The 27021-nt window shown below is 42.9% G+C and overlaps 1 protein-coding gene across 2 annotated transcripts in view; it reads left to right on the top strand.

Annotated features, from left to right (window-relative positions):
* Positions 1–3872, top strand: part of SNX10 (sorting nexin 10) — a 36505-nt gene extending 32633 nt beyond the window's left edge. The window contains exons 3-4 of one of the 2 annotated variants that reach the window (XM_061996507.1): positions 693–908; positions 1356–3872. In XM_061996507.1, coding sequence (XP_061852491.1) covers positions 693–908; positions 1356–1434 — 295 coding nt within the window. In that variant the 3' untranslated portion in view covers positions 1435–3872. The remainder of the gene's footprint in view (positions 1–692; positions 909–1355) is intronic. The other variant, XM_061996506.1, reaches the window with a different exon arrangement.
* Positions 3873–27021: the final 23149 nt, after the last annotated feature.

The following is a 27021-nucleotide window of genomic DNA, read 5'->3' as shown; positions in this document are numbered from 1 at the left end:
AATACATACAAAACAGATTAAAAAAGACTTTTGAAACAAATGGCTGGAATGAAATGGTATTTAACATTCCCTGAAAACCATTTGCAAGTTAAATTTAAATCAGAGTTCTATAGTAGCATTTTCACTCTAACTTAAATGTTACATATATTTTGTAGAATGTAACCAATTTTGGCTAGTGTTAGTTCTGTTGTTTACAGGGATTTCAAAGTCCTGACACTGCATGTGTATGATATCCTCTGTACACACTTTTTGCCCCCCGCCTAAGAAACTGGTGAATTTTAATTTTTAGAAAAGCTCAGTCATTTAAAACAAAGAAACAAAAAGAGTTCTCAAATGGAGACCAAATTTTTGTAAGAGTATATGCCTCCAACTGCCTAAAAATCATTAATTGATCCATGTGGTAATAACAGATGGTTAAATGGAAGAAGTGTCCTTGAAGTTATTCTAATAGCAGATGTGCCTAATGATTAGCTTCATGTTTTTACTCACCTAAAACTCCAAATAATGCAATAAGAAAGTAACGTGCACCTAATCATTTTAATATGTTCATTACCTTCTGTCACTGATTTAGGATTCATCAGAAAACTTAAAAGCAAGACATCATCTAGAATTTGTTCTGGTGAAACACTTTAGAATAGAAGTGTATATGTGCAAATGTATAAAAATAGTTGTCTTTTTTTCTTTTTTTCCAGGATCCTTCAAGATGCATTGTTGCTTTCAGACAGTAGGCTTCACCTCTTCTTACAGACTCAGCTAAGCCCAGAGGATATGGAGGCTTGTGTGTCTGGACAGACCAAATACTCTGTTGCTGATGCAATTCATAAGTTTGCCTCTTTGAACAGACGTTTTCCTATAGAAGATGAAGAGAGAAAAAAAGGAGAAAGCGATGCGGGGCCTTACTCAGAGAGGTGATTTCTGCATTCCCTCATTTTGAGATTATATATACGTACGTGCGCACACACGTGCGCATGCTTCACTTTTTTGTTGATGTAATACTAAGATAATGAAAAAATTAATTGACTGAGATTTTATTGAGCTGTGACAGCTCATCATAGGAGTCTTCACACACACCTCCACACTGAATTAATGAATGCAGTAGAAATTCAATTATCTGCATTCTGATTATGTGAATTTCATTTAGTCAGACTTGAATTATTCGCGTTTAAATTATCTTGCTAAAAAAATATCCAACTGCACTCCAAATGGCTAATTAAAAGTCCAAATTTCCTGTCTCTCTTTGTGACTGGAGATAATTAAAGTTCTCCTCTGTTACTCAGGCTTTGAGTGTGTTGTGAAAACCAATTTCCTCCTTTTATTTTTTTTTTTCCCCTCCTTTCCTCTCCCCTTTTCTGCAGTTCATCCTCCGGGCTTGGACCTAGTGATGACAGCATTTCATGTGAATGTAAAGCAAGCCCTGCTTCTGAAGAATCATGAAAAATCATTCCTGTGTTACTATCTTAAGGACAGTACAAAGCAGTTTCTGCTCTGTTTGCTGGTTACGTGCACCATGTAAACACTGCTGGCTGGTAACACTTACCTAAAAGACAATACAACCATATGTCCTCACAACATTTTCAAAACAGACCCCGACCCTATCTCTCTGTTGATTTATTCATACTTTGATTTGAGTCTACGTGATACCTATTATGTTTAGGGTTTTGTGACTATTAAAATCTCAGTATCGAGTTAGTCATGCTCCACCGACATACATGGCAGTCAAAATACCAGCGAGTGCGTGTCTCAGATCTGGAAAATAAAGATAACTTAATTCCTCAGCTTAAAAGTTGGTATATCATATCAAGTATATTCAAAGCATCTTTTTGTAATTTGCATCAGAGAAGTTTCATCTTTGGAAGTCATTTGACATTGGTGATGAAATTACATACCCCACAAGGTATTAACTTTTTAAAGTAGCTCAGCAACATCAGCAAAACAACATTTGTACAAACTATATGCTGATGACAATTTGAGATATAAATATATCTTCCTCTGGTCTTCCTGTAATGTGTATGGAAAGCTTGGTTTTATCGTGCTGTAAGAACTGAAGGCCAAAATTTTTGAGCACAGTTGCTTACAGAATTATGTTAGAAAGTTAGAAATATTAATAAAAATGACATCATTTCTAGGCTTGCTGGAGATTCTCTGTTCCCAGGGAATTATAGATACTCGTTCCCAGTGAAAATCCTGGATGAGGTCCATTGAAACCAATGGTTGAATTTTGCGTTGACCTTGCTAGGGCCAGGATTTCCTCCAGCATGTTTCACTTCAGGCACTCAGATTTAAAGATGCTGGGAGAAATGTTTTAGTTTAGCAGTTTATTTGGGGAGTATCTCCCTCTCTGAGCAGATGCCAGTCACGGAGCTGTAACACGCTGTACTGATGTGGACCTTTCTACTCTTTAGGAGTATCAGGAGCAGCTGATTTCACTGTGGCTCTAGTTAACACACGGAATATTGAATTTTTCCACAAACAAAAGGCAGGCTTGAACACAACTTCGTAACCACCAACACTTACTTTGATTAAACGTCAGTTTTGCTCTTTATTGTTAACAGCAGCTGCATAGTGTCTTGTCCCAGATTCTGTCAAAGGAATGTGTTTCACTGTGGTGTTGTATTTATATTTGACATTTAACTGCTATTAAAAAGAGCTAGGGGCTCTGATCACCCTCCCAAAGCTCCCTTTAACTTCAGTGCTGTAGTTACTGGCCTAGACTTTTTTTTTCTTTTTTCCCTGTGGATACTTTGTAAGAAAGGGGATTTTGAACCTGTGAATTACAGAAACAATAGATTATTAAGTGGCCAGCTAATAAAGGGGAGCATAGGCATGTGTGGGCATGCTTTTTTTTTTTTTTTAAAGCATCCAGCTGGAGAATCTGTGTAATTTTAAAAACATGTTTAAACAGCCTGAGGATAACATCTCTTAGGTAACTGCTTTAGGCCAGTGTATTTTGTTGACGGTAGCACTTCTGTAAGATGAATATCCACGTTTCTTTTTGCTCGGTCATGTTGAATTGTACAAACTCATCTATTCACCTTCTCAGCTTGTGTGTGACTTAGCAGCAACATTTTAGCGTAAAAGTGGTAACATTTAATTAAAGCAACAGGTTATCACTAAAAGTAGCTTTAAAGATAGGTGTTATTGCCAGGCAGAGATCTTGACTGCTTGACCTTTTTTTTTTTTTTTAAAGATAGCACATTACGAGAAAAAATTATTTAGCATATTTAGTCAAAAGATGAAGGAAATATAAAAACAAAACCTGGAATAATATCTGAGAAAGATATTAATGTTTTTATTTAATGCACTGTCAAGGTAGTGGGTTGTTGCATTGTTTTAAAAGAGTGAGCTAAACTGCTGAAGCACTTTACAGTTCTGGCCTATCAACACATCCTTGATATCTGATGAGTATTACAGAAATAGAAGGTTTGGAAAGCCTTTGGTTTTAATTTTTTTTCCTTTTCAATTCTAGGAGCTTATCTATATGCCAGTGAGCGTTTTCCAGCTGAAGGTGTTTCCAAAATAAATAGTTGTTTTTCTAATAGTTCTGTTGGTTTTTTTGTCAGTTCAAAAATTCCTAAGACTACTATAACAGAATCCCATTTCCCAGCTTCTGACAGAAATTTGTTTAAATATTTATCTTTTGAATGTTGTTTGTGTAGCTAGTATGACTGGAATTCTTATTAAAGGGGAAGGGAAAGTATTCCATGCTCTAGTATGTTGTTGTCTTGTATCAGCTGTCTGTAACTGTGTATAAATGCTTTAAGACGTTTTGTTTAATTTGGAATATTAAATGTAACTGTTACTAATTTAAATGTAAACAAAGTATAATTTTAATGTATTTTGTTGCTTCAAAGATTTGGTGATTTGTCAACATTATGTCATATATTTTGATTAGTTGATCACTGGTATTTTGATTCTTTTTGGTTTTGACTAACACTGATACTTCCTGCTAGCTTTTTAAACAGGCTAGTATCTAGTTTATATAATCTAATTACTACTGCTAATTTATATCTAATTGCAGTAATTCTGCGCTCAAAAGCTTTGCTTTATCTTTTGCTTAGAATTTTAGATGATTTCTTAGAAGCTTTTAAGTAATGAAATAAAAGAAGTTACTTCTGTAACTTCTTTAAACAGAAGTCTTCTGTTTAAAGCTCTCAGTAAGGTTTCCTTTATTTCAATATCAATATCCTAATCACTTTGTGACTTACGGTGTGTAATTACTTGACCTTTTTTTGTCATATGTCTGTGCATATATATACACATACACAGTTGTGTTTGGGTTTATGGTTGTTAATGTTTTTGTAGAAAATGTAAAGAAGTGAAAAAAAGTCCAGTTGCACATGCTATCACATTCTATAATGTGTAACTTCAGAGTATTGTAAACCAGTATTAAGCAACCTGTTACAGTGTCATTGAAATATACTTTCAAGTAAGATGAGAAATGCTGTCTTTTGGAATGAAACCTTTCATTTAAATAGCAATGTATTTTGGTAAACATTGAGAACATTTGGAGTCTTACATGCCCCACTGTGTAACACTGCAACGTTCTGCAACTTTAGGGTTTTTTTGACATGTGCTATATTGAATAGTTTTTTTTTGCAGAGCACTATTTACATTACATCGGTATGCTCTGTTTTAAAATACTGACACAGCCAGAGTGGTCAGCACTGAGAATCACCCCTGCCCGTGTCTGTGCATCCTCCCTGCCTGGCAGGACAGGGCGCAGTGCAGGTGGCTGCCCACGGCCTTCACCCTTCCCCGCCAACTTTTACAAGTTGAAAAAGTGTACATCATTATTTCTAGGATCAGCTTTATTCCTTCCATGAAAGGTCTAATGCTTTTGGATAGGCGCAATTACTTTTCTTCGGCGCTGAAAATACTCTGCAATGTGTAAATCGCTTCTTTGCCTTCTGGAATAAAAACTCCGTGGGCAGTTAATTTAAGTGACCTTTTGAAACAGAAATCAAAAGTTCGCCTCGAGCCTTAACGCCCCTGATGTTTTAATTTGCGCATCGCCCCCCGCCCATCCCAGGCGTGTCTGTGTGTCCAGCTGCGAAGGCGGTCGGGCAGCGCTTCTCCGCGGGGCTCCAAGGGCGGCCGGGCAGCACCGGCGGGGCACGGCGGGACTCCGCTGCCCGGCGGCGGCTGCTCCCGCGGGGCAGCGCGCAGAGAAAAAGGGAGGAGTTGGGGGCAGCATCTTCGCCGCCGCGCCCCGTCTCGTCCCGTGCCGGCCGCGGCGCGGGGCGGAGCGGGCCGAGCGCCTTACCTGCGGCCGCCGTGCTCTCCGCCCCGCGCCGCCTCTCGCCGCTCCGCTCCGCTCCGATGGCGGCGGCGGTGCGCGCGCCGGCCGGCGGTACGTGCGCGCCCGCGTGCTTGTGCCCGCGCCCGCAGGAGACGTGGGGCAGTTGTCAGGGAGCGAAGGCACTCGGCCTTGATCCGGTAACTCGTGGCAACCGCAGCCCATGGCAACAGCGGGCGGGGGAGGTGTGAGGGAACGGGGGGGTGGCGGTGCCGCCCGCCCGCGCTTCCGCGGCGCCGCCGCCCCGGGCTCCCTCCCTACCGGCCCCTCTCCACCCGCGCTGACGCCGCCCCGCCGCGGCCGCGCCGCGCCGCCAGGGGGCGCTGTGGGTCAGCGAGAGGCGCGGCGCGCAGCGGGGCGGCGGCCGGGCCCGGCGGTGGCAGCGCGGGTCGCGGTCGCGGTGGCTGGAGAAGAGGGTTTGGGTTATTTCTCGTCTTTTCCTGATACGCGCCCCGCCGTATCCCAGAGCCACGGCCCCGTGGCCGCGCAGCGCCGCAACGAAGTGAAGCAGAGAGGCGTCAGTCGCGCTGGGGATGAGGCTGGGGGGCCGCACGTGCCGCCCCACGCGCCGGCACCCACCGCTCGGCAGCGCCGCGCTCTGCACAGTCCTGAAGAAATGCTCTGTATCAGTATTCTTTTTGTATAAAACATGTAAATGTTCGGTATTTGTTAAACAGAAGCAATGAGCGCCCGTCGCAAAGGCACGGCGCGCCGTTCCCCAGCCCCCGTGGCTGCACGCACATGGAGGCCTTGCGGCAGAACAGCGGGAGCCAAAAGGCCTCGTGTCACCCGGTTATGTAAGACACAATCTCGCCTGAAAATGCACAATGAATCGGGAAGGATTTATGTAATTAATTGACCAGTCTTAACCTGTTATCGTGATGTAAGGAATTTGGAACTCATTAATTTGGTCCCTGACAGATTTCATATTAGAGCTGGCAAATATGGATTGAGCCTCTTATTCTTGTAGCAGCTGGAATTTCCATGACAGTGAGGATTAGTGAAGAAGACCTATTGCTCCAGTCAAACTGCCTCTTTTGTAATCAGCAGCCCTGCTCTGCATTAAAGGGGTAATGGGAAAGAGGAAGAAAAAAAAAATACCAAAAGAGAAAAAAAAAAAATAAGAAAGAAGAGAGAAATGTATTCATGTGTGGAGCAGAGCACGGGAGAGAGAGGAGGGATGTATTCGGGATGTATTCTGAAGAGCAGAGGCACCAGAGTGGGGCTTTCCCAGCCCTCTGGCAGTGGAAATGCTACGAAGCTGCCTTTACAGGGGAAAAGGAAGGTTCCCAAAGGACAGGGAGCGTCTGTGTGAGGCTTGCAGCCTCTTGGCCAGACCTCCAAACCCAGTCTCCTGGGAACACCTAAGCACCTGGAACTGCCGCATCAGAGGTCCCAGGCACAAGCTCAGCACTGCAAAGGGCCAGAAGAATTTAGGGACTGGGTCTGATCCTGGGGAGCCAGGAGCTGCCTATCTTCCAGCTGGGATGGTGATGCCCTCCACAGCCAGGAAAAGGATACTGGAGGAGGGGTAAGAACCAGGTCTGGAGCCAAGGATAGGCCTCCATGCTACTGCAGCAAGGGTGACTGTGTACATGATAGGCCTCAGCTTCCCACATAGTATGATGATGAGAGTAAAAAAACTCCCTTTGCTGGTTCATGACAGCCTCTCAGGGTTTTTGCTGTGCCTGGGTGGGAAGGGCCCTTATACCATTGTCATTTCTAGGCATTGATGTAATAGTAATAACATTGGGTGCAGACTATATGGAAACAGTCTAGGAGCTTTTATTTTCTCTCCTGGCAACTTGTTAATGACTGTGCTGGTAATGAATACAGTTAGAAATTACTTTAAAATGTTTCCATGAGACTTCATCTTTCCCCCTGTGAAATGTTTACCTGCTCTTGTGACAAGTGCCATGCAAAGTGGATGGGTATTTTCCCCTTTCTCTGTTTCTTTGCTTTATGCTTTTTGGTAGTTGAACGTTTTCCTTCCGGGATTGCTTAGATGCACCATTTGCTGTTGTGAGTCATTTTTGTACAATACTAGAAGAATAAAAGCTGAAAACCAGGGGGAATTGAGAGTAAAACCACAATTGTTCACAAAGACTTTAATGACAATTGCAGATTAAAAATGAAATGCAGCAAGGCCTCTGTGTCTCAAATCCTCTGATCAACCTTGTCCGTATGCATACTGGCCTGATTTCCCATCATTGTGTCAGGGTGGCTATACGAATCCTGGTGCCAAAACACAAGCATTCAGTCCTAAGTTTGGGAATCTCCATGGGGCTGGAGACTTGCCCTTACCAAATTACAAACTCGTTGGAGAATGGCTTCTGTGTCCTTCTTGAAGTGCTAGATCTAACTCCATGGTCGCCTTTACTTTGTTGTTGTAGTTGCCACCTAATAATCTGGATAATGGCTTTAATATTCTTTATTTTAAACAAAAACCCCTCCCCGACCAAAACAAATAGCTTGCAGCTTGATTGTGCTCCTTCAAAAGACACATTTTGTCTTTCTGTCTCCCGATAAATTAAAAAATCTTCACACATGTAAACTAGCTCAGACTTCCCCCAAAGGCAGGGAATAATTTATCTTTTATGGTGGTACACAGACCTGACTCAACCCTTGTCTCACTGAGGCTATCTTGGCTTTTTTATTAACGATCAGGAGGGGCAAATCGTGCAGGTAGTGCTGCAGCTATAGGTTTTACTCAGATGTTCTTGTTAAAATATTGATCAGGCACAGCTAATTTCGATGTTCAATATACCAGCATAAGCCAGATCTTAGAATTATTTCAAGCAACAAACCAAAGCATTTTAAAGTTTAAGTGGATATTGTCATCCTTAGTATTTGCACTTTCTCTGATTCCTTCCCATGGATATAGGTTAAAATATTCCTGAGTTATTGAACTTTCCTGCGATACCCATGATTTTGGGATACTCACAAATTTAAAGTTGGTATTTACTAGTTGGAGTTGTTTTATTGCTTGTAGATAACAGACATCAGCTGAAATGGACATTTTTCTGGATTCTTACACTACTTATATTCTTTTTTGATGGTTAATCAGAAAGCAAAGCAAAAACGTGATATAGAAAACCAAATCCAGAAAAAACCTCTATGGTGAAACCTTCTGAGTGAAATGCTGTAGGTATTGTGTGAATTACAGCAATACAGGAGGCTTATTTTAATTTATGCACAAATAGTAAACACATTTCAAAGTAGTTGAGAAATATCAAGCACCGATTCAGCTGAAGGAGATGGAAAAAACTTTATGCTGCTTATACTAAAGGTGAAAATTTCTCTTCTGAATGGCGCACAGCTTAAAAATGGCATTCTTGTTTGAACCAATAAGTGGCCGTTCTTGGTGTGCTATGGTTAATCCTGAAAACAAAAATAATCTACTTTGAAGTGGGGAGCTTTTAAAACAGCTATTATCAAACAGAGTGAAAATGTATTTTTGTTTATGAAAGACAATTGGTGTTAGATGGTGTTATGGATTTATTTCCAAGCATTTTGTAAGTTTTCTGTGTGCTTGCATTTACATTAAGTCCTGAGTCCTCAGTGTGTGGTAATGATCAGTAATGGTGATGATAAAGTGGACTTCAAAGTCTATCCTTTCTTTGTCATATGTTTATGGTCTCAAAATGCCATATATTTCCAGTTTCTAAGACCTCTCATAGAGTCTTATTTCATCTTATTTACACAGGGAATTAAAACAGTTTTAAAAGAACAGTATCTCCTTGTGCCTCAGAAAAGGAGCACTTGTGATTTTTTAAAAGTCACACCTCTGAGTCAAGTGTCAGGAATCTTGATTCTATTTACCATGTAAGTAATACATTCTTAAAAAGATTTCTGCAAGGAAAAGACAGCCAGCAGCCATAGTTGCCCAAGCTCTCTCAAAAGCCTAATTTGGGTGAGGGTATTAAACACTTGGAAACAGAGCCCTGAGTTCCTCAGAACATCCCTCACTTGGGCCTGGATACCCTGAGGTGTTTTAGCAGGTCACTCCCCGATTTGCATTTTTGTGGATACATCACTATTTCTTGGGTTTTGACAAATTTTGGGTTTGTGGTTTTATCCCTGTGAAGCTACTGTGAGGCTAAGAACTGGGTAGGTATCCCAGGAGGGAGGCATCACTCTGTGCCTGTCACCCTGCTGTTGCAGTGTTTGCTGGTGGCCCCTGTCCAAGAGTAGATTCAGAGCCACGAGGACCCCTGGTCTGACATATTTTTTACCTTCCTTGGAGGCAACAGCTATCAGGTAGTGACATACAATTTGATCTGCACCCAGTACTCCTACCGTACAATTGAGGTTTAATTTAGCTGGTGGGAATTTCAAGCCCTCAGTGTGGGGCAGGAGTTGCCCCATGGAGTCTAGCATACCTGTGTTCCCGTTTGTGCCTGCACACCAGGTTTTGAATTATGAGACTGAGGTACCTAAGATGCGGGGAGAGTTGTTCTCAAAGACTAATGTTAGCCTAGGGAAGCTGGTTCCTAACTTAATTCAGTTGCTCTGACTCATCCCCTGAAGGAGCCCATCACTCCCCTGACAAGTGAGAGCCATGGGAGACCCAGTCCTCCTAAGACAGCAAAGTAACCCTGAGAATGTCCACCTTGGGATAGTAGTACTTAGCCCCAAGAAATAACTTTGTTGGCAGAGTAACCTGTATATAGTAGTAGACTGGCTTCTTCTTAAAAAGCAAAACCAGCTATGTATGTGAATCCTCTCTTTTATTACTCTTTTCTGCCCTATAAAAGACTCACCACTCTTGCTACTTCTAATGACCTGAGACACTGGGAGGGGAGGTGGGATATGACTGTCCATCCATCAAAATGCTGCCAACTCAGTCACGCAAAAAAGGAAGTCTTAAAGCAAGGTTGGCTCCTGGATGATTTGAATTCTGCTGGGAAGTCAAAGCTTCCCCTTGGCACCAGAGTCAGCATATCACTGGCTGGATATAGGAAGTTAATAATTTGTCTGTGTTTATGATAACGCTTTCCTGTCCAGAGCCTCAAAGCTCTTTGCAATGAGGGAACAATTCAGCCTTGCAATAAACAGGATCTACTATTTTACAGCTGGAGAAACTGAGGAATGATGAGGTGCTGCATAGGGATGTATGGGGCATCTGTTGCAGATGAGAGAGGAACAAAGGTCCTCCTGCTTGCTCCTGGGCTTCACTGCTTTACCTGCTGGGAGGGACAAAGAAGTACTGTGCTCCTTACCATAGTCTTGCCCCACCTATCAGTGAAAAGTATTCCTAAGAGGTGGAAGAGAGCCCCTGGTTTTTGATGTTCAACTTGAAACATCCAAAAGGGATTTGCTTTTTGCTTCCAAGTGCTGTGCACTCTGGCTCTTGGAAACCAAACTGCCTCCGGCATCTATGGCATCTGAAAATTTTGGGCTAATTATCCTTCAGGTTGCAGCATTTGGAACAGAGATTTATGTCTATTTTTGAGGAAAAAAAAAAAAAAGAGAGTTGCTCACTCCTCACGCTAATTAAAAACTGTGAGGTGAGAAGAGAGGCAATTAGGGCACCTTGTTTGAATTGGTTAAATACACAACACTGACAGGATTTTCTCTCAGAGACACTTGCAGAAGTGCTGCAGTCTTGTTGATATCAGATGGTGTTATCATTGTGGCTGAACTGAAGAAAGCAGGGCTGATGTTGACTAAAAACTATAGGAAAGATTGGTTTTGGTCAGATCTTTCAGTCTTTTCTCATCCAGCCATGCCAGTACTTATGAAAATACTTTGAGTTTGCTAGCATGAGTAAGGACTGTTGTGTGAACGAGTGCTGCAAACTTTGGCTTTAAACTTCCTGTACCAAAGTGGTGGTACCTGTTCTGATCCCAGCAGACTTCTTCACACCATGAGAATTTATTTTGCTGATGGGATGTCTAACCTGAACTTCTATACTACTGTAAAAATAAGTCTCAAAAATTGACTTCAAATGCAAGCGTTACAGGTAAATGCCATTTTCAAGACTTCAGCAACCCAATTAATTAAACCCAAGCAGAATATTTTAAGGTTTGTATTTTGTTTTCTGAGCAGGTCTTTTTCTCAGGGCAGTGACTGTCCTAGCTTATCCTTGATTCTGCATTGTTTGTGTGAAGCTTCAATGACTTCTGAGCAGGAGATGAAGAGTGTGCCAAGGACAAAGCATTGTGCTGTGCCTGGAGCTTTACGGGCTCTTCCCTCCTGCCCTGTTTCTTGCTAATCACAATGGCTTCCTACAACACATTTATCAGAGGAGGCCACTGCCTGTAAATAAGGGAGCCCTTGTCCTTTCCAAAAGCCAGAAGTACAATGTTATCTTTCCTCTTTCCTACAGAAGAGGGCCATTAGGAAATTCCTTGGTTTTGTTTGTCTCTCCTTGTTCCTGGATGATACTGGGGCCATTGTAAAAAGGCAAGGCTTACGTGTCCTTCTGAAGATGGCAGACTCATTGATGCATTGGATTGCACTGATGTGTTGCATCCTGTAAGGTGCAGAGGGATCTGGGCTTGGGAGTCCACAAAGCATTTCACTGTTCTGGGAACCCAGTACTTGGGATTTTTATGGGTGAAATGCCCAGAAGTATAGACTTGAATGTTCAGTTCAGTGAAAAACTCTTTGAGAAGTCAGTTCATGGCAGCAGTGGGGATGTGCTTGCACTCATTCATGACCATCACCCTTAGCACTCCCTGAAATTTCTTTAAGGACAGTGCCCCAGTTTGCACATGGGAATAACTCCGGAAGGAGACATCAAAGATTGGGCTTTCTAGTGTGAAATGCAGTTCCTGGAGAAGGATGGTTCTCTGTCTCTCTGTCTGCCATAGCTGAGAGGACCTTGGCCCAAACTCCCTTGCCAAAGCTGAGGGGGACTGCTTTGGCTGTGGGTGTCAGGAATGTCACCAGTGGGAGGGTCACCTGCTCTCACTCATCTCCTCTTTGTACCACTTTGATGTGGTTTTGCCCTCAGCTTTCCCCTCAGGAAACGGTGCTTTGAGGCTTGCTGAGAGACACCTGCCAAACTCTGCCACTTCAATGTTGCAATGCTGTGCGGTTCCCCTGATAGATCCAAGGAGTTCAAGCTCCCCTCTTGGTTAGACAGGTATTAAAAACATGCACATGCAGAAACTCTACAGGCAGATAAAGGATGTTACTTTTTGGAAGTTTCGGATTAACAACCACACTGTCCTTACAGGAGTCAAGCCCTGAGGTCAGGAGAACCATTTGTGTTAGCAAGAGAGGTGAGACCTCCCGAGATGTGCCAAAATGATCCTGAGATGAGATTGCTTCACTCGCCCCGGGAGGGCCTGCAGTGTCTCAGCCTGCAGTGTCTCGCGGGTTGGCTGCATAAATTACATGTTTTTCAGGGCAGGGACTTTGCCCCTTTATTTGTGTGGGAGTGGGAAGCACACCTTCGGGGCTCCCGACCACAAGGAATTAACAGTCTCTGTTCTGCTGGCTGCACTTGGCATCAGGAGCTGATTCTCCCTCCTGATTCATTTCTTGTTCCCAGATGCCAGCAGTGCAGTTTTACCCGAGTGTGTCAGCACCAGTGTTAGCCTCTTGCTCTTCCCTTGCTCATGATAAGGCAACTGTCGTCTCCTCTTAACAGCATACTTTAAGGCACCAAGGAAGAATATTAATAAGATTTCCAAAGGGCTTGCTGCCACTTTTGGTGGAAAGGTTTCCTACAAAGGATGTGCAGGGAAGACAGGCGGAGAAAATCCTCCCACTGAGAAGAGCCAGTCCCGTTCCATTGTCTCTGTGTCACCGTAACACTCCTGTGACTCTGACACACTGCTCCCTGCTGCTCTGGCTTGTGCTGCTCAATGTAATTTCCCTGGCTGAATGTCTTTATTTCAGATTTCCAATGAGGTATTAACTAGTTTCCCTGTTATCTGTTTGCAGTTTAAGGAATGGTGTCCCTTCTTGTTAAAGTCATTACATTAAAGAAAATAAACCACCTTATGTGCCATATTTCCACCTAGGTTAAGAGCTCAGGAGCACAGCAGCGTGTGTGACAAGAAAACCAGAAATGCACCTTGTCACTGAGCAATAAACACATTTAGCGTAGCAGACAAAAGGAAGGTAGACACAGAGAATCCCAATGCTAGGTGCTGTTTACTAGATGCATTTCTCCTGGGCAAGCTGGCAGAGTCTATGTTACTACAAAATTTCCAGGAGTGCCTTTGGAAAGCTGTGGGCAAACCTATTGTGGTTTTTTAGCCATGTCTTACTTGCAGCCATTGCTCCCAGACTGGCACTGGGTGATCCTGGAGGGTGGCCACCCTGGCCCTGCTCCTTGGGGAACTCCGTGCTCCCACCACCCCACACCAGGGGAGACCCTTCCTCCCCAGGGAGTGAGCAGCTCCCACGGAACACAGATCGGCCAGAGCCACTTTGTCAGGGCCTGCCTGGCACCAACAATCTGGAGACAGACTGCCTCTCTGCTCCTGAGTATGCCCCTTCAATGTGATCTGGACATCCTTGCTAAGTGTGGACAGAAACAGGGCTGCTTTCTAAATGAAGAGGTAAAGTGCAAGGGAAGAAAGCTTTTAAAGGAAAAAAACGTCCATAATGCTGATTTTCGGAGAGCTCCCATTAGATATTAGGCTACCCCAAGGCAATCCAGCAGCTGTCTTTGCAGGTCTTGACCTTTGTTATTTTTATCTTCTTTGGGTTCAGGGAGACAACTCTTAAATGGAATTAGGAGTCTGCAAGCTGGCTCTGTATTTGTATGCGGGTGCTTATCAGGCAACTGCACAGTTGACCAACAGATTGCCATATGTTTGATTGCTCATTCATGCATCATAGGTATTTATATAGTTGAATTAGCGTAATACTTTATATCAATTGCATCATCCAGACATAACTTTTAATATGGAGAAGCGATGTTGCTTGGTGTATTCAAATAATAAATCCCTAACTACCGTGTAAGGCATATTGAGTTTTTGTTGCATTTTGTTTTCAGATTGAAAACGGGAAGCTGATGTACATGAGTCTATTCTGAATCTTTGTCAACTTAGACAGCCCTGCTTATTGCTAGCACATTTCACAGAGATCTATTTCAAATCAACTCATAAATTATTAATAGTACATGTGTAGGTCAGAGAGACACTAACCCTGACAATCACACCCTAATATTCTCTCTTTAGCATCAGAAATAAGAAAGGAGATGTGAATAATCAATATTCAACGACCAAGGTACATCTCACGCAGATATGTTATATGCACTTAGAAAAGAAAAAAAAATCCCACATCTTTGCAAAACCTGTCAGGCTGGCATTAATCTTGCATGATGAATAATGTGGCAATCTATGAATTTTTAACACCTTTAAAATGATAGAATTGCAGGATGTGATATCCAAAAGTAAATTTGTTCAAATTGGAGAATATTTTTGATCAAATGGAGATATTGAATAATGTGTATAAAAATATTTAAACATCAATTTAGATTACACAGCAGGCAAGGCGGTTCTATGGGTTCATGACTGGGAGCAGCTTTCCGTCACAAATAATTCGCCTGAAGATTTAATTGTAACTCAAAGCTTAAGCAGTGGCTTTTCTGAGAAGGGACCTAACTCTGGAGGCCCTGAGCAGCCCCCTGGGCTGGCAGACAGCTCTTGGCCCCCAGCCCAGCTCCTGGGACAGAGGGTTGCCTTGCCCCAATCCTGAATTGCTGTGCAACACCCTGTATGGAAAACCTCACCAAAACCAGGGCAGGATGCTTGCAGAGAGGCTGTAGCACAGCAGCAGAAAAGGGCAGGAGTAGAATTTCACCTTTTATTTGCAGTGGGGCTGAATCCCAGAGGTGTTGCACATGCAGGGCTCTTGGGTAATCCTGGCACCACAAACACTCACCAGTGAGCAGGATCAAGCCCTTGAACAGCTGATAGTGTGTGACAGGAAGGGGTGGGTTTGGGCTTTTACTTTGGAAAACAATGAACTGCTAATGTATAGGAAATAATGGGATGGATGCTGTCCTACCTGAAGTCAGTACAATTTTGTTGTTTACATTAATGGGGGCAGGATCAGACTCTATGTTTGAAGTCACCTCTTGCTGCGATTGCCTGACAAACACCAAACCAAAGCGTTTCATTTAGAAACTGTCAAAAAGGAATTACTAATCCTTTATACATATTAAAATTGCTATGTGTGTTCCTGTAAAGGGACTAGAGAGCAGTTGGACATTTTAATTTTCACTCTATGCAAAATAAAAATGACACTCAAGAACTTTACCTTTTTTTTTTAAAAAAAATATCCTTCTAATGAAAGCATTTTATTCTGGTTTTATTGAACAGAAAATAAAATGTGTTTGTTTCCCCAGATTTGAGGAGAATTAACATGTATCTGATTGTTAATATTTGATCCTTCTTTAATTATTTATGGTATCAAGGAATGAATCTGTCAAGTAAATAATGAAATGCGTACATGCAGCATATGTAATTAGGTGAGGTGCATAAATCCAAAGTGTTCACTTTATAGTTGTCAGTGCAAAATTTATTAATAATGAGAAATGCTAAGTGAAGACAATCCCTAACAGTCTACTCATTAGTGTAGGTTAGAGCAGTTGCTGAAAAGGAAAGTTATTATTCCTCTCTTACTGTATTTCATCATGTAAGAATGTTAGTAAATTTCTAATTCATTTTCCTCATCTCTGCTTTAAATCTGTAATAAGAGCAATCTTTGAGTTGTGCTGGGAGGGTTCACTTTGTCATCATGCTGCAAACAGACAGCTATCAAAGTAGGGGTTTTCTGCAGCTTTGTGTGGTTTAAAGCTGGTGTTATACCCTGGCTTTCCTTAGAACACAGGAGTTCCTATAGATGTACTGGGCATGAATCGCTCTCTATTTATCTCCCAGTATTGTAGGACAGAGGGTGTTGAACGTATGCTTACACAAGAGAGCAAATGTGGCTGTATGTTTGTTGGGGGATAGGACACAGCCTGGAGGACACAGTGGGTGATACAGCATCCATTTGCTCGTGTTGCATGTGCCATCTCCTGTGCTAGAGTAGGTCACATTGCCACGGTCTTCACATGATGTGTGTCTTCCTGTAACATACACGAAGCAGAAAAGCTCACCATTTAGAGGTCCAAGTTCTTAACCAGGTGTCACCGTCATGGAACCATCTAATTTGAGTGGAGTGGTGCATCATAGCAGTTCCTGGGCCATAGGTGACCTGGCCACACCTGGTCCACAGAATTGCAAATCTTAATGTATTGCCAAGGGTGGGTGGCCTGAGGGAGGAGCTACATGGCTATGCCTGGACCCAAGCTAATTTGCTTTAACAGCGGGGCTACAGCTCATGTCATTTTTCCCACTCTTTCACCTTAGCTTGCCATCAGGTTGTTTCTTCTTTTTCAGATTAAAGAAAAAGTTGTTCTAGTTAATAAAAAACAAACCAAAATTAATCTGTGAGTTTATGCCTCTTGGGGTCTGAGAAAAATGTATGTGAGAGAAGAAACACCTGTTTGAGACAGAGAACTGTCATTGTGGGACCACAAAGAACATTTCTCGATCCCAAAAGATATTTTTCAGAGCTCCCTCTCTGAAAGAAAATTTGATTGCAAAATGTATATTTAAAACAATATTTCAATATAATTTTGAAGCTTATCATTAGCACAAGTACTTCACGGACTAATTCTCTATAACCAAGGATAGGCATTCACCCCAGCTCACTTTCACTGTTGAAAATTGGATATCTAGTTTGAATTAGTCATCTGGGCTCCCTCCACAGTCATTGATATTCATCCCAGCCTGAAACTGGTGCTTGAGGCTAAGCCTAAGATACAGGAGGTGAATCACCCTCTGGAGACCCTCGCTTTCTTCTCCAGCTGCAGAAGGCTCAGACTGGAAGCCTTAACTTCTAGGCTGCTAAATGAGATGAGCTGAATCCCACACCATGCATCCGCACTGGATCTGACTTCCACTGGGGAGCTTAGTGGGGAGGCCATCACACAATGGCCCTAAGATTGCTAAAGTTCTTGGCGACTGACCATGCAACCACAGAACAGTGCTTATGCTAGCTGTGCCTTGTGTTTTCAAAGCATTAAAATAAGGAGGACTGGATTTGCTGATCAGCAGAAGCCTACCTAAATCTGGGCTGGTCACTGAAAGCCCTCCAACCTGAAGTCACATATCTGTATCCCTCGCTTCTGCTGGCCTCAGCATCCATGCAGCTCAGCGGGCAGCTGCTTTGAGCTGATTTGGCTGAGGACTAGTCTTTGGGGGGTGTCAAGGGTAACTTTTCATTTTTAGAGATCTATCTGACCGTGCAGCCCCACAGCCCCATGCAGTGCCATGCTGGCACAAGGGAGAGGTTGCCAGTGTTGTGAGGTGGGAGGGTTGCTGCAGTGGGTAGTGGTGCAAAATTAAACGGATTGTGAAATTGAGCCCTGAGCAAAAGGATGCTGACAGCCATTCATTAAATTTTGCATCACGCTGTTAGATTTTAATCACAGCGTTTTGGATCAGAATCACAAATCCTCTTATCTGCTGTAAGAGCTTCTTTCAAGCTTAACGTTTTTATGCCCCATATAGGATGCAACAATATTCATCTCTGCTATTCAAGCTTAGAAATGCATTAAACTGCCCAACCAGAAAATCGGGAACAGGCATTTAGTGATGCAAAATGGTCATTCTGCAACCTAATGCCTAAGGGACAGATCAGTCATCACAGACTCCCACTTCTGCCTGAAAAGACCAATTAGGTGACTCTGCCTATTCAACTATCAATACGGGATTGCTCCCAACAGGATATTCCCCTGTGCTTTACCCACTCTAATTTTAAATTACTCAAGTGCCAAGACTTCTATCACTTCCCTGGGGTGACCATTATACAATTGAAGGCCGCACTGTGAGGAAATGTTTCCTGGTATTTTGTCACAATTTTCCTATGCTTAGACTCATCCCATTTTACCCTCTTCTTGAACAGATTTACCTTCTTTCATAGCCAGGTCCTTGCAAAGCATAATGTGAGCTAGCACACGTGTGTGTGTGTGTGTGTGTGTTTGTGTGTATATAATCATTACTGCTAGGCATTAAACACAGAAAGGAAAGTCAGTTATTTCAACCACTGGTATCATTATTTGGTGGTGTTCTGGTACTGAGGTGCCCTGATCATTCAACATAAAACAAAGCTTCTCCAAGAGGAACTGTTTTCTGTGCACATACTTTGGGGAAGGATGATAAAGGCAGAACAAAGGGAAGTCCAGGAGAAAAAACAATCAGCTTGAGGTGTTTTGTACTCACACAAGAGTCTCCTAATAGTGAATAGATAGGGTTAAACTCTTCACCAGAAGAGCTTAAAGCTTCTAGGTTTTGGTATGCCAGAGCACAGGGGGTTGTGGCTGGTTCAGACAAGAGGAAGCAGACCTGTGCCACAGCCTAGTGATCTCAGACACTCTCAGTGCCCTTGCTTCAGGAAATGAGGCTTGGGTGAATCTCGTATAGCAGGAAGAGACTTGGCTCCAAGCATCTTGGTCAAATGAATAGGAGGCCTTCTCCTCACCAGTCTTTTTTCTGTTCAATAAAGGGACAGTAAAATTACTTTGTTGCTCCTTTCCTCTGAATTAACACCATCCCAAATTTCATGTCAGATGCACACAGGATGAGCTTTCCCAAGGTCATTGCAGGGCCTTTCAGCCTGCTTTAGGTAGGATTTCATTTTGAATTTTTCCCCCACACAGTGAGTGTTGCATAGTCAAACCCTTCATCTGTTTTATCAGACAAGCAGAACTGGGAGTCTGATATCTTTAAAAAAAAAAAAAGTTACAGTTCTCTGATTAACTGAAGAGTAATAGCATGAAATTCTGGTCTCCAATAAGTAACATATTGATGCTTATGTCTAATTTAATCAGCATCAGGGGGGACGGGGGTGCCCATTCCTTCACCATCAGTTATGCAGCAGTTCAAGGTGATAAATCCTATCTGCGGAATGATATTCCGTCGACATTTCTATAATATTAATTAGATCACCGTGTCAGGCTGTAGGAAATTTGCTTAACATTCATTAGAAATTTCTTATAGATAGATAGGCATCCCTCCCTCCTTCTTCCCCTGCCCCCCTCTTCCTTTCTTTCTCCTGGGATTGACAGATGAGGTCAAGCTGGAGACAACTCTCCCCTCCCCCCCCTCCGCCTCCTTCACTGTGCCTGAAGAGCCAGGTCACTGGACTCCATAATGCATTGGGAGTGGGAGGGGAGGAATATACCTTGAAGAGATATCCTATTAAATTGGACAAAAGCTTGTCTGCCTCCAGGCTCCTTCACCAGGTCTCCTCAGCCTGCAGCCAGCACGCAGAATGCAGGCGCGTGTACGACGCAAAAGCCATTTGCATTACCCTGCAGTCATTTTTATATGTGGAGGTAATGAAGTTGTCAGCGGAGCCCTGAGTGTGGCAGAGCCTGATATTCAAATAGACCTGCCAACTCTCCCCCCTCCTTACCACCACCCTCTGCTCACCGCTCTCCCCCCATCCCCACAGCTGATCTACTGACTCCCTGGATTACTGCTTCGCTGCTTCCCCAGCTCCAGCTGTGCCTGCACTCTTACCCCTGTCAAGCACTTTTGTTTCCAAGCCAAGGAGCAGGCAGCAGGGGTGCCCGCTCTCGCTGACTGGCTCACACGTGCTGCCTGTGGTTGCTGGCTGCCTGTTAAGGGGTGGCAAGTGCCATGGCCAGGCACGCCACGGCTCTGCCTGCAAAGCTGCAGCAGTCCTGCTGCTGAATTCACAGGGAGAGCTCCTCAAAGTGCCTCGTTAATCCCACATTTAGCATCTAGGGCATTTTGTTGTGGGCAGACAGAAGAGAAAGACTTGAAATGTGGGTGGGTTTTCTGAGGAAGGTGGAGATGGAGACAGGCTGCCTGAGGAGGGTGTGGAGTCTCCTTCCCTGGAGGTTTCAAACCCCACCTGGATGTGTTCCTGTGTGACCTGACTGAAGTGAACCTGCTTTAGCAGGCGGGTTGGAGTGGAAGATCTCTAGAGGTCTCTTCCGACACTTGCCATTCTGTGGTTCTGTTTTGCGTGCCTACCGTGCCCTTTGGCTGAGGAGCGTCAGGGAGAGGGAAGCGGCCAGGTGCTAATCAGCCCCCATCTTTGTTGGCAAAGGACATGGTGGATATACGTTGTCCTCATAAAAGAAACCACAGGATCGTAAATAACAAGGCAGTCAAGAACTGGCCTTTGGTAATTTTAAAGTCAATTTTTGAAAAAAAAAAAAAAATCCTGTGGCAAAGCTGCCTGGTAAGCAAAAGGTCTGAAACAACCCCATTAGCCTTGGAAACTAGCTTTTGCTAAATATGGGGCTAGGCTGTCAGCTGGTGTTAATTGGCATAAATCCACTGCAGTCAATGGAATGACAGTGATTTATACCAGGATGAAGACTTGGGGGATGGATACTTCCAAGGAGAGCTGTCTTTTCTCTGCCTTCAGGAACTGGACCCACTTGTGGTTACAACCCTGCAGGAACAAATGATAGGTTTTAGGCTTGATGGGCAGGTGTCACTAGGCAGCTAGGCGTCTGCAGGTTGTCAAATATGTGCTGAGAAGCTGAAGACCACTAAAAACCATTCATTCATTCCCCTGGTAAATACTTAGCTGCCTCAGTAGTCTCATTTTTGGATCAGCAACTCATTCATTATTTGCAGAACAGGATACTTTCTGTGCTCTTATGAAAATGATCAATGATCCTTTAGCACAGAAGGCCCATGGGATTAATTTATTTTGTAAGCAGCATGTTAAAAAACTGGTTCAAGCATTTTTAAAAAAACCTGCAGGAGGGTCAAACCACACAGATTTCAGCAGCAGCTTTTTTGGCCTTTGTTCTTACAATGGGATTTTGAAAGGTCCCCCAGAACTCCAGCAAGCTGCGAATTTTCATGGCATGATACATCGTTCTGGCACCGGAATTCATATGTCTTCAGGAGCTCCTTTTTGAGCAAATTGAAGCTGATTTGAGAAAGTGAACTTTATGTTTACACTGCAACAGCTAGCCTACAAGTATTTCCAGGGCTACTCTACAGGGCTACTCTAAATGCACCAACCTGCAGATTAAAGGCTCCCTGAGTATAAATTGGCACGATGCACTGTAAATGATTCACAAATGGAGGAGTCCCTAAGTGTGCATTGACTCACTACACCATAACATCTCCTACAGAGATTTTACAGCATCATATGCCAATGATCCATGGATTAAGGACTCCCTAAGTGCACATTGACACGATAGACTGGAGCTGTTTTGGTCTATCGTGTCAATGATCCGGGGATAATGATAGTGTCTTGTGCAGATCCACTGAGACCAGAGTTGTTGTGGTTGCTAATGGAAGAGCCAAAGTTGTCCCACTTAAGTCATATTGACCTTTTTTTTTTGGGTGCTACAGGAACACAGACAATGTTCTCACTCTTCATACTAATTGAGGAATGTCTTCAGCCATGCAGTTCTGTACTCTGTGTGGCTTTTGCTTGTGTATATATATGCATTTTTTTTACTGTGGACAAGTGCACTTTTATACATTTTATATGCATATGTCTTTCTTCATACAGAGCAAGACTCTCACACAAGAATTTTGTCACTATCATTGAGGGTTCCAAGGCTCAAACTGAGGAAGAGTCATTCTAGATACAGATTGACTTCCTATGCAAAAGAACAAAGCTCTCCTAGTACAGAGAAGGATGGGGAGGAGGAATGAAGATCTAAAGCATAATTATGCCCACTTATTCTGTGACTAGCATCTCAAAAATGCCTCTCCAACAGTTGTAGACTTCCCTTTGAATGGATGGGGAAACTGGGATAATAAGTTTAAATTATTTGGTAAACCTGTGACCACAGTGCAACTGGGACCAAAACACAGTCCTTTCTAACATGCCTCAACCCCACATCTCCTCCCTGTAGCTGGTTCTACCTGATCCCATCCAGACAGCAGAACCCCCAGCTGTGCAGGTAAAATGAGTCTGATGTCTTCATCTTGGGAGTTTCCCTTCTGAGCCTGCTAAAGCAAATATTTCAAAGGAGATTTCTGACTTGGCTTTGGATTTTAAATCGTGATAATGTTTCTTGTCCAGAAGAAGGAATGCCACAGATGGCTGATAGAAAGAGGCCAGGACAAGCACCACATGCATGATGGGAGCATGAGGAGAAAAGCTAAAAGGAGCAAGATTGGAAAAGGTGAGCTGCCACAGAAACGGTGCATGCTGTTTCTATAGAAGAAAACATAGGCATATGGGAAGAGTAGCTTCAGCGAATTGTAAGAAAGACACTTTTTATGTCCCAGTGGAACATTATTTCTGGTTTATAGAACCTCTCTGCATTTTTCTCTGAGTTTCAGTAGGAGTTAAACTGATTCCTGTTGTGGGATGAAATTGTAAGGGGTACAGTACAAAATTAAATGGGCTGAAGTTAACACAGGACAGGATTATAAATGTCAACAAATGAGTCTGTACTTACAGTGACCAGATTCGTGCACTGTTTACACAGAATGTTGTGAGGGTGTGGTATGGAAGAAGAAGGAGAACTAAGCACAACTGATGTTTGTCCCCAGTAATAAGATTTGAAGGAACTACAAATTCACTGGATATCTATCCATCTAACCCTATAACTTTTGAATCAAGCTATTCGCTATTTCAGAGAGCCTGGCCATGGCTCCGCTGGAAGTCTGTAGAAGATGCTAGACCCTACAGTAAATGTCTAAAATTTAGCCTAAGAAAACTACTGCCAAAGCAAATTAGTTATATATGTGTGAACTCATGTTTTTGCAGAGTGTGTTCATTCACACTTCTTTCTCTGCTTTTCCCATAAGAGGAGCACCTATGGGAAGTTTCACTAGAACAGCAATTGCCAAGTGCAGAGTTCTTGTCCCTGTTAATGCACTTAGAACAAACCAGATAATTTTTATCATTTGTAGGCAGATTTGTCTTTAGAATTGGAAAATATGTTGAAAAGCTTAATTTTTTAATAAATAAAGGTGATAAGGAAGCTTCCAGGAGACACTTGAAAAACAAACTCTACAATAAAAGTTGGAGTCCCATCAACCTCCACAGAAGTGTCTCAGAAGAAACTCATAATGCTCTGAATACTTGTAACTGAAAAGGAAAGAAAACCTTTGACTATGATTATGATTTAAATAAATACATTATACATTGACAACTGGATGCTTTAGTGAAAGAGTGTTTAAAGCTGCAATATATTGGCTTCTCAGGTCCACTGATGTTCATTGTAAAATATTCCATTGCAATATTATTTTCTGAAATGTTTAAATTCCTTGACTCCTGACAGCCAAGGGAAAAGGTACATATTAAGAACATTAAGAGTATTTCCATCTTCTGCATAATTTTATCTTCATAGAAAGTGAAGTCTGACCTCATTTTAATCTTCAGATGTGAAATATATGCCAATGAGACCCAAAGAAAACTGAGAAGGGTCCAGAGATCACCAGCAGTACCTGGGAACTTAAATCCAAAATAGCTTTTCCTATTTATATTCCTGGAATGAACAAAAAGGAATGAAGTTTGTCACTTTATTAGAAGATATCACTTTATTTATAGCACACATATCACTTAAACATGTTTAAAAGAATCAGGATGTCTGATCAATTGCTTTATTTCTTAATGCATGAGGTTAAGTGTTTCCCCTTCCCAGGATTTTAATAGCTGATTTTCGAGTGAGCTACTTCAGTCCCCCAATTCCTAGAAGTTCTCTCTCCATGAAGGTCTGACAGTTTTTGGTGGCAGGTGTGGAGACTTTGAGAAACAGAAATTATGGCTAATATTCACTACATTAATGCTTTGATTCTGGAGATACAAAATATGAAAAATTGTAAACAGTTGTTCAACCAACTTCTCTCTCTGCTACAGAAAGTCAACTTATAGATAGTACTTAGTATTAAAGGTAATCACATTAGCTCCTGCTTCGACAGAAAAATATGCCTACAAGGGGAAATGGGGGTATTGAGTGACCTGTTTTGGGCTGCAGGTGGGCTGACATAGTTTGCAGAAGGCAGAAGTGAAAGGGCCACTTCCTAGAGAATTACTGGCAATACAGAAGACTACAGAAGAACTGGGTAGTCATCCAAAGTGGGAATACTTCCTTGGAAATGCCCTTCATAACACCAATAGTTAGCTGCTTCACAATCTGCTTCCACACAGATGCTTAAACAGCCGATCTCAGCTGTCTATCGATGATTAGGCTGGTCTTCAGGGATCCCAAATACTGGAGTTACATCCCTCTTGCATTTAAGGAAAAATCACTGAACCTGATTCTAAGTAAGACAAACTGCATTTCTTTATTACTAGTGCAAATGTCCCTGGCACACTCTGTATGCAAATATACTGAGAATTCACACATCTTGATAATTTTAAAGACTTTCTCTGCTCAAGAACAAATCTTAGCTCCATTTTCAACTAACCTTCCTTTTTAGTCAACCTCTCTCTTCACTCCTTCCCTCATAAACATGTGCATCATTAAAATTAAATACAAATACATAAAAAAAAAAAGCTCCAGCAAAGCTTCACTGACTTTCACCACTGGTGAAAAGTGTAAGTCATAGCTGGATAAAACATCCTGCAGAAAGGCATCTAGCCTTGTTTTGAGGACATAAGGAGACAAGAATTCCTACACTGCCCACAGTGTTTACTACTTAAAAAGTAATTGTGTAATTGCTTTGATAGGCTAACCAGAATTAACTTCTTATGTGTCTTACTCGGACGCATTTTTGCCAGTCCCTGGTATATATAGAAATGTAATAAAAGTGTCATCCAAGCTTACTAAAATCCAAGGAATCACTACTGTTAAGTTTAATGGGACTGGGGTAAAGCACAATAAATGGCACCTGTTTCTGTTAAGAAAGCAGGAAAGTGTGGGTAGCAGGAAGACACAGTTCTAAATTTCTACCTTCTCCTCAGGCATCTGAACTGAAAATTTTTTTCATCGGTAGATAACTGTCTGAGCAAGTAGTGCTGCACAATAGAGTGCACGTGCATGATGAGAGTCAGTGCTGAGGACCTGACAGATGAACTCTAGCCTGACATCCAGGACTGAACACCTATTAGCAGCTGCAGTGTATCAGGTACACTCCTGGAGCTAATCTTCTTCCAAAGTTAATTCAGTGCTCTAGGATTGAATTCTGTGTTCTATAGGATGAACCAATGTGAAGTAAATGGGGACAGAAAAGAGGTTCTTTTGCTTCTGCACGGATCCATAAGTGAATCCCTGCTTGTCATGGTTCAGGCCCATTCAGGGACAAAAGACCACAATTAGACTTAAGAACCACAGACTCTGCAACTCCCGAAGGACAGGGAGGGCTTAATTGCTGCTTTATGATCCTGGCAAAAACAGACCAGGCTACTCAGCTTGGGGAAGAAAACAAAACAAAATTTAATCCACCTCAAACTAAAACATAGCAAACAGAAATATCCAATGGAAAAATAATAGAGAGCAGAGCAAATGATGGAAGTGCAACCAGCTCTTTAAGGTCACCTTTCCCTCACCCACTCTATCTCCCTGGGCTCAGAGCCCTGAGCCCGATATCATTACCTCCTCCCTCCATAAGCAGTGCCGGGGGCAGGGAATGGGGGCAGCAGTCAGCCCTTGCCTGATGTCTCTTGCCACTTATCACACTCCTGAGTAGAATTGCTCCTCGCCAGCCCACCCTTGCTCCAGCTCGGGGTCTCCCACACACCAGGCAGCCCTGCACAGTCAGCTCCAATGGGACGCTGCATCCCCAGTTCATCTTCTCCTCATTGAGATCTACACTGCTCGCTCCCTCTGACCCAGAGTCTCCAGCTCTCATACCATCTGTCATGGGGTCTCTGCTTCTTGTTGTAGGCTACAGGGGTGTCTCTGGTCTGACATTCCTCCTTCTGTCTATTCCTGGCTGCTGGGTCTGTGTGGTCACCTCTGTCTTGCCCTTCCCATCCATCTCCCTTCTACGCACTTCAAGTTCCTGTCCTTAAATAGTGATGGCAGAGACACCAGATTGGCCCAGCTGAGCTGGAGGTGGGTGCAAACCTCAGAGCCGGAGGAAAGTCTGAGGACTCTTTACCAGGTCTGCACTGCAGCCCCCTCTCCCTGTTAACAAGCAAAAGCAGCTCCTCACGAAACCATGACACTGCTATAGCCTGAAATGCTGTCATAGATAAGCCCTGTGTCACACAGCCCTGTTCCAGCCCTATTCCAGATGAATCTCAGCATCACCTCCTCAGTTTTACTTCGACATAATGCTTAGTCTGTATTGCTTGGCACAGCTCGCAGCTATTGCTGCTCAAAGACAACCAGCACCTGCAAATCAGTGGCTTATCACATCTATGTGCATGATACACTGGCAAGTCATTCTGGATGATGGTGTCCTGAGAACCTACTTGCATTCCACATTGATCTGCCATGGCCTTGGCCTTCTGCCATAATCCAGAGAGTTTATTCTCAGTAAGACATCTATGAACACACACATCTGTGAACACACACACACAGAGAAAATTTACAGCAAATTCATACCTTTCTGAAAAAGGTCCCTGCAGAGAAACTTCCATGCTTTCAGGAGCACCACTTAATGTCTGAATAGAGCTGAATCTGTCCTCATCACTAACTGTGGGATACTCTGTTTCCTGCTGGGAATATGCCTAGCTATACTACACACTTCAGTCAATTTGGGGACTGACTGCTTTTAGTTTGGATTTTATTCAGTATTAATGGGAAATTATGTAATAGTGTGAAACCCAATACAGATCTTATACAGCACATA

The sequence above is a fragment of the Colius striatus genome, chromosome 5 (genome assembly GCF_028858725.1).
Source record: "Colius striatus isolate bColStr4 chromosome 5, bColStr4.1.hap1, whole genome shotgun sequence".
NCBI classification, from domain to species: Eukaryota; Metazoa; Chordata; class Aves; order Coliiformes; family Coliidae; genus Colius; species Colius striatus.
This window is presented reverse-complemented; position numbering and strand designations above follow the sequence as displayed.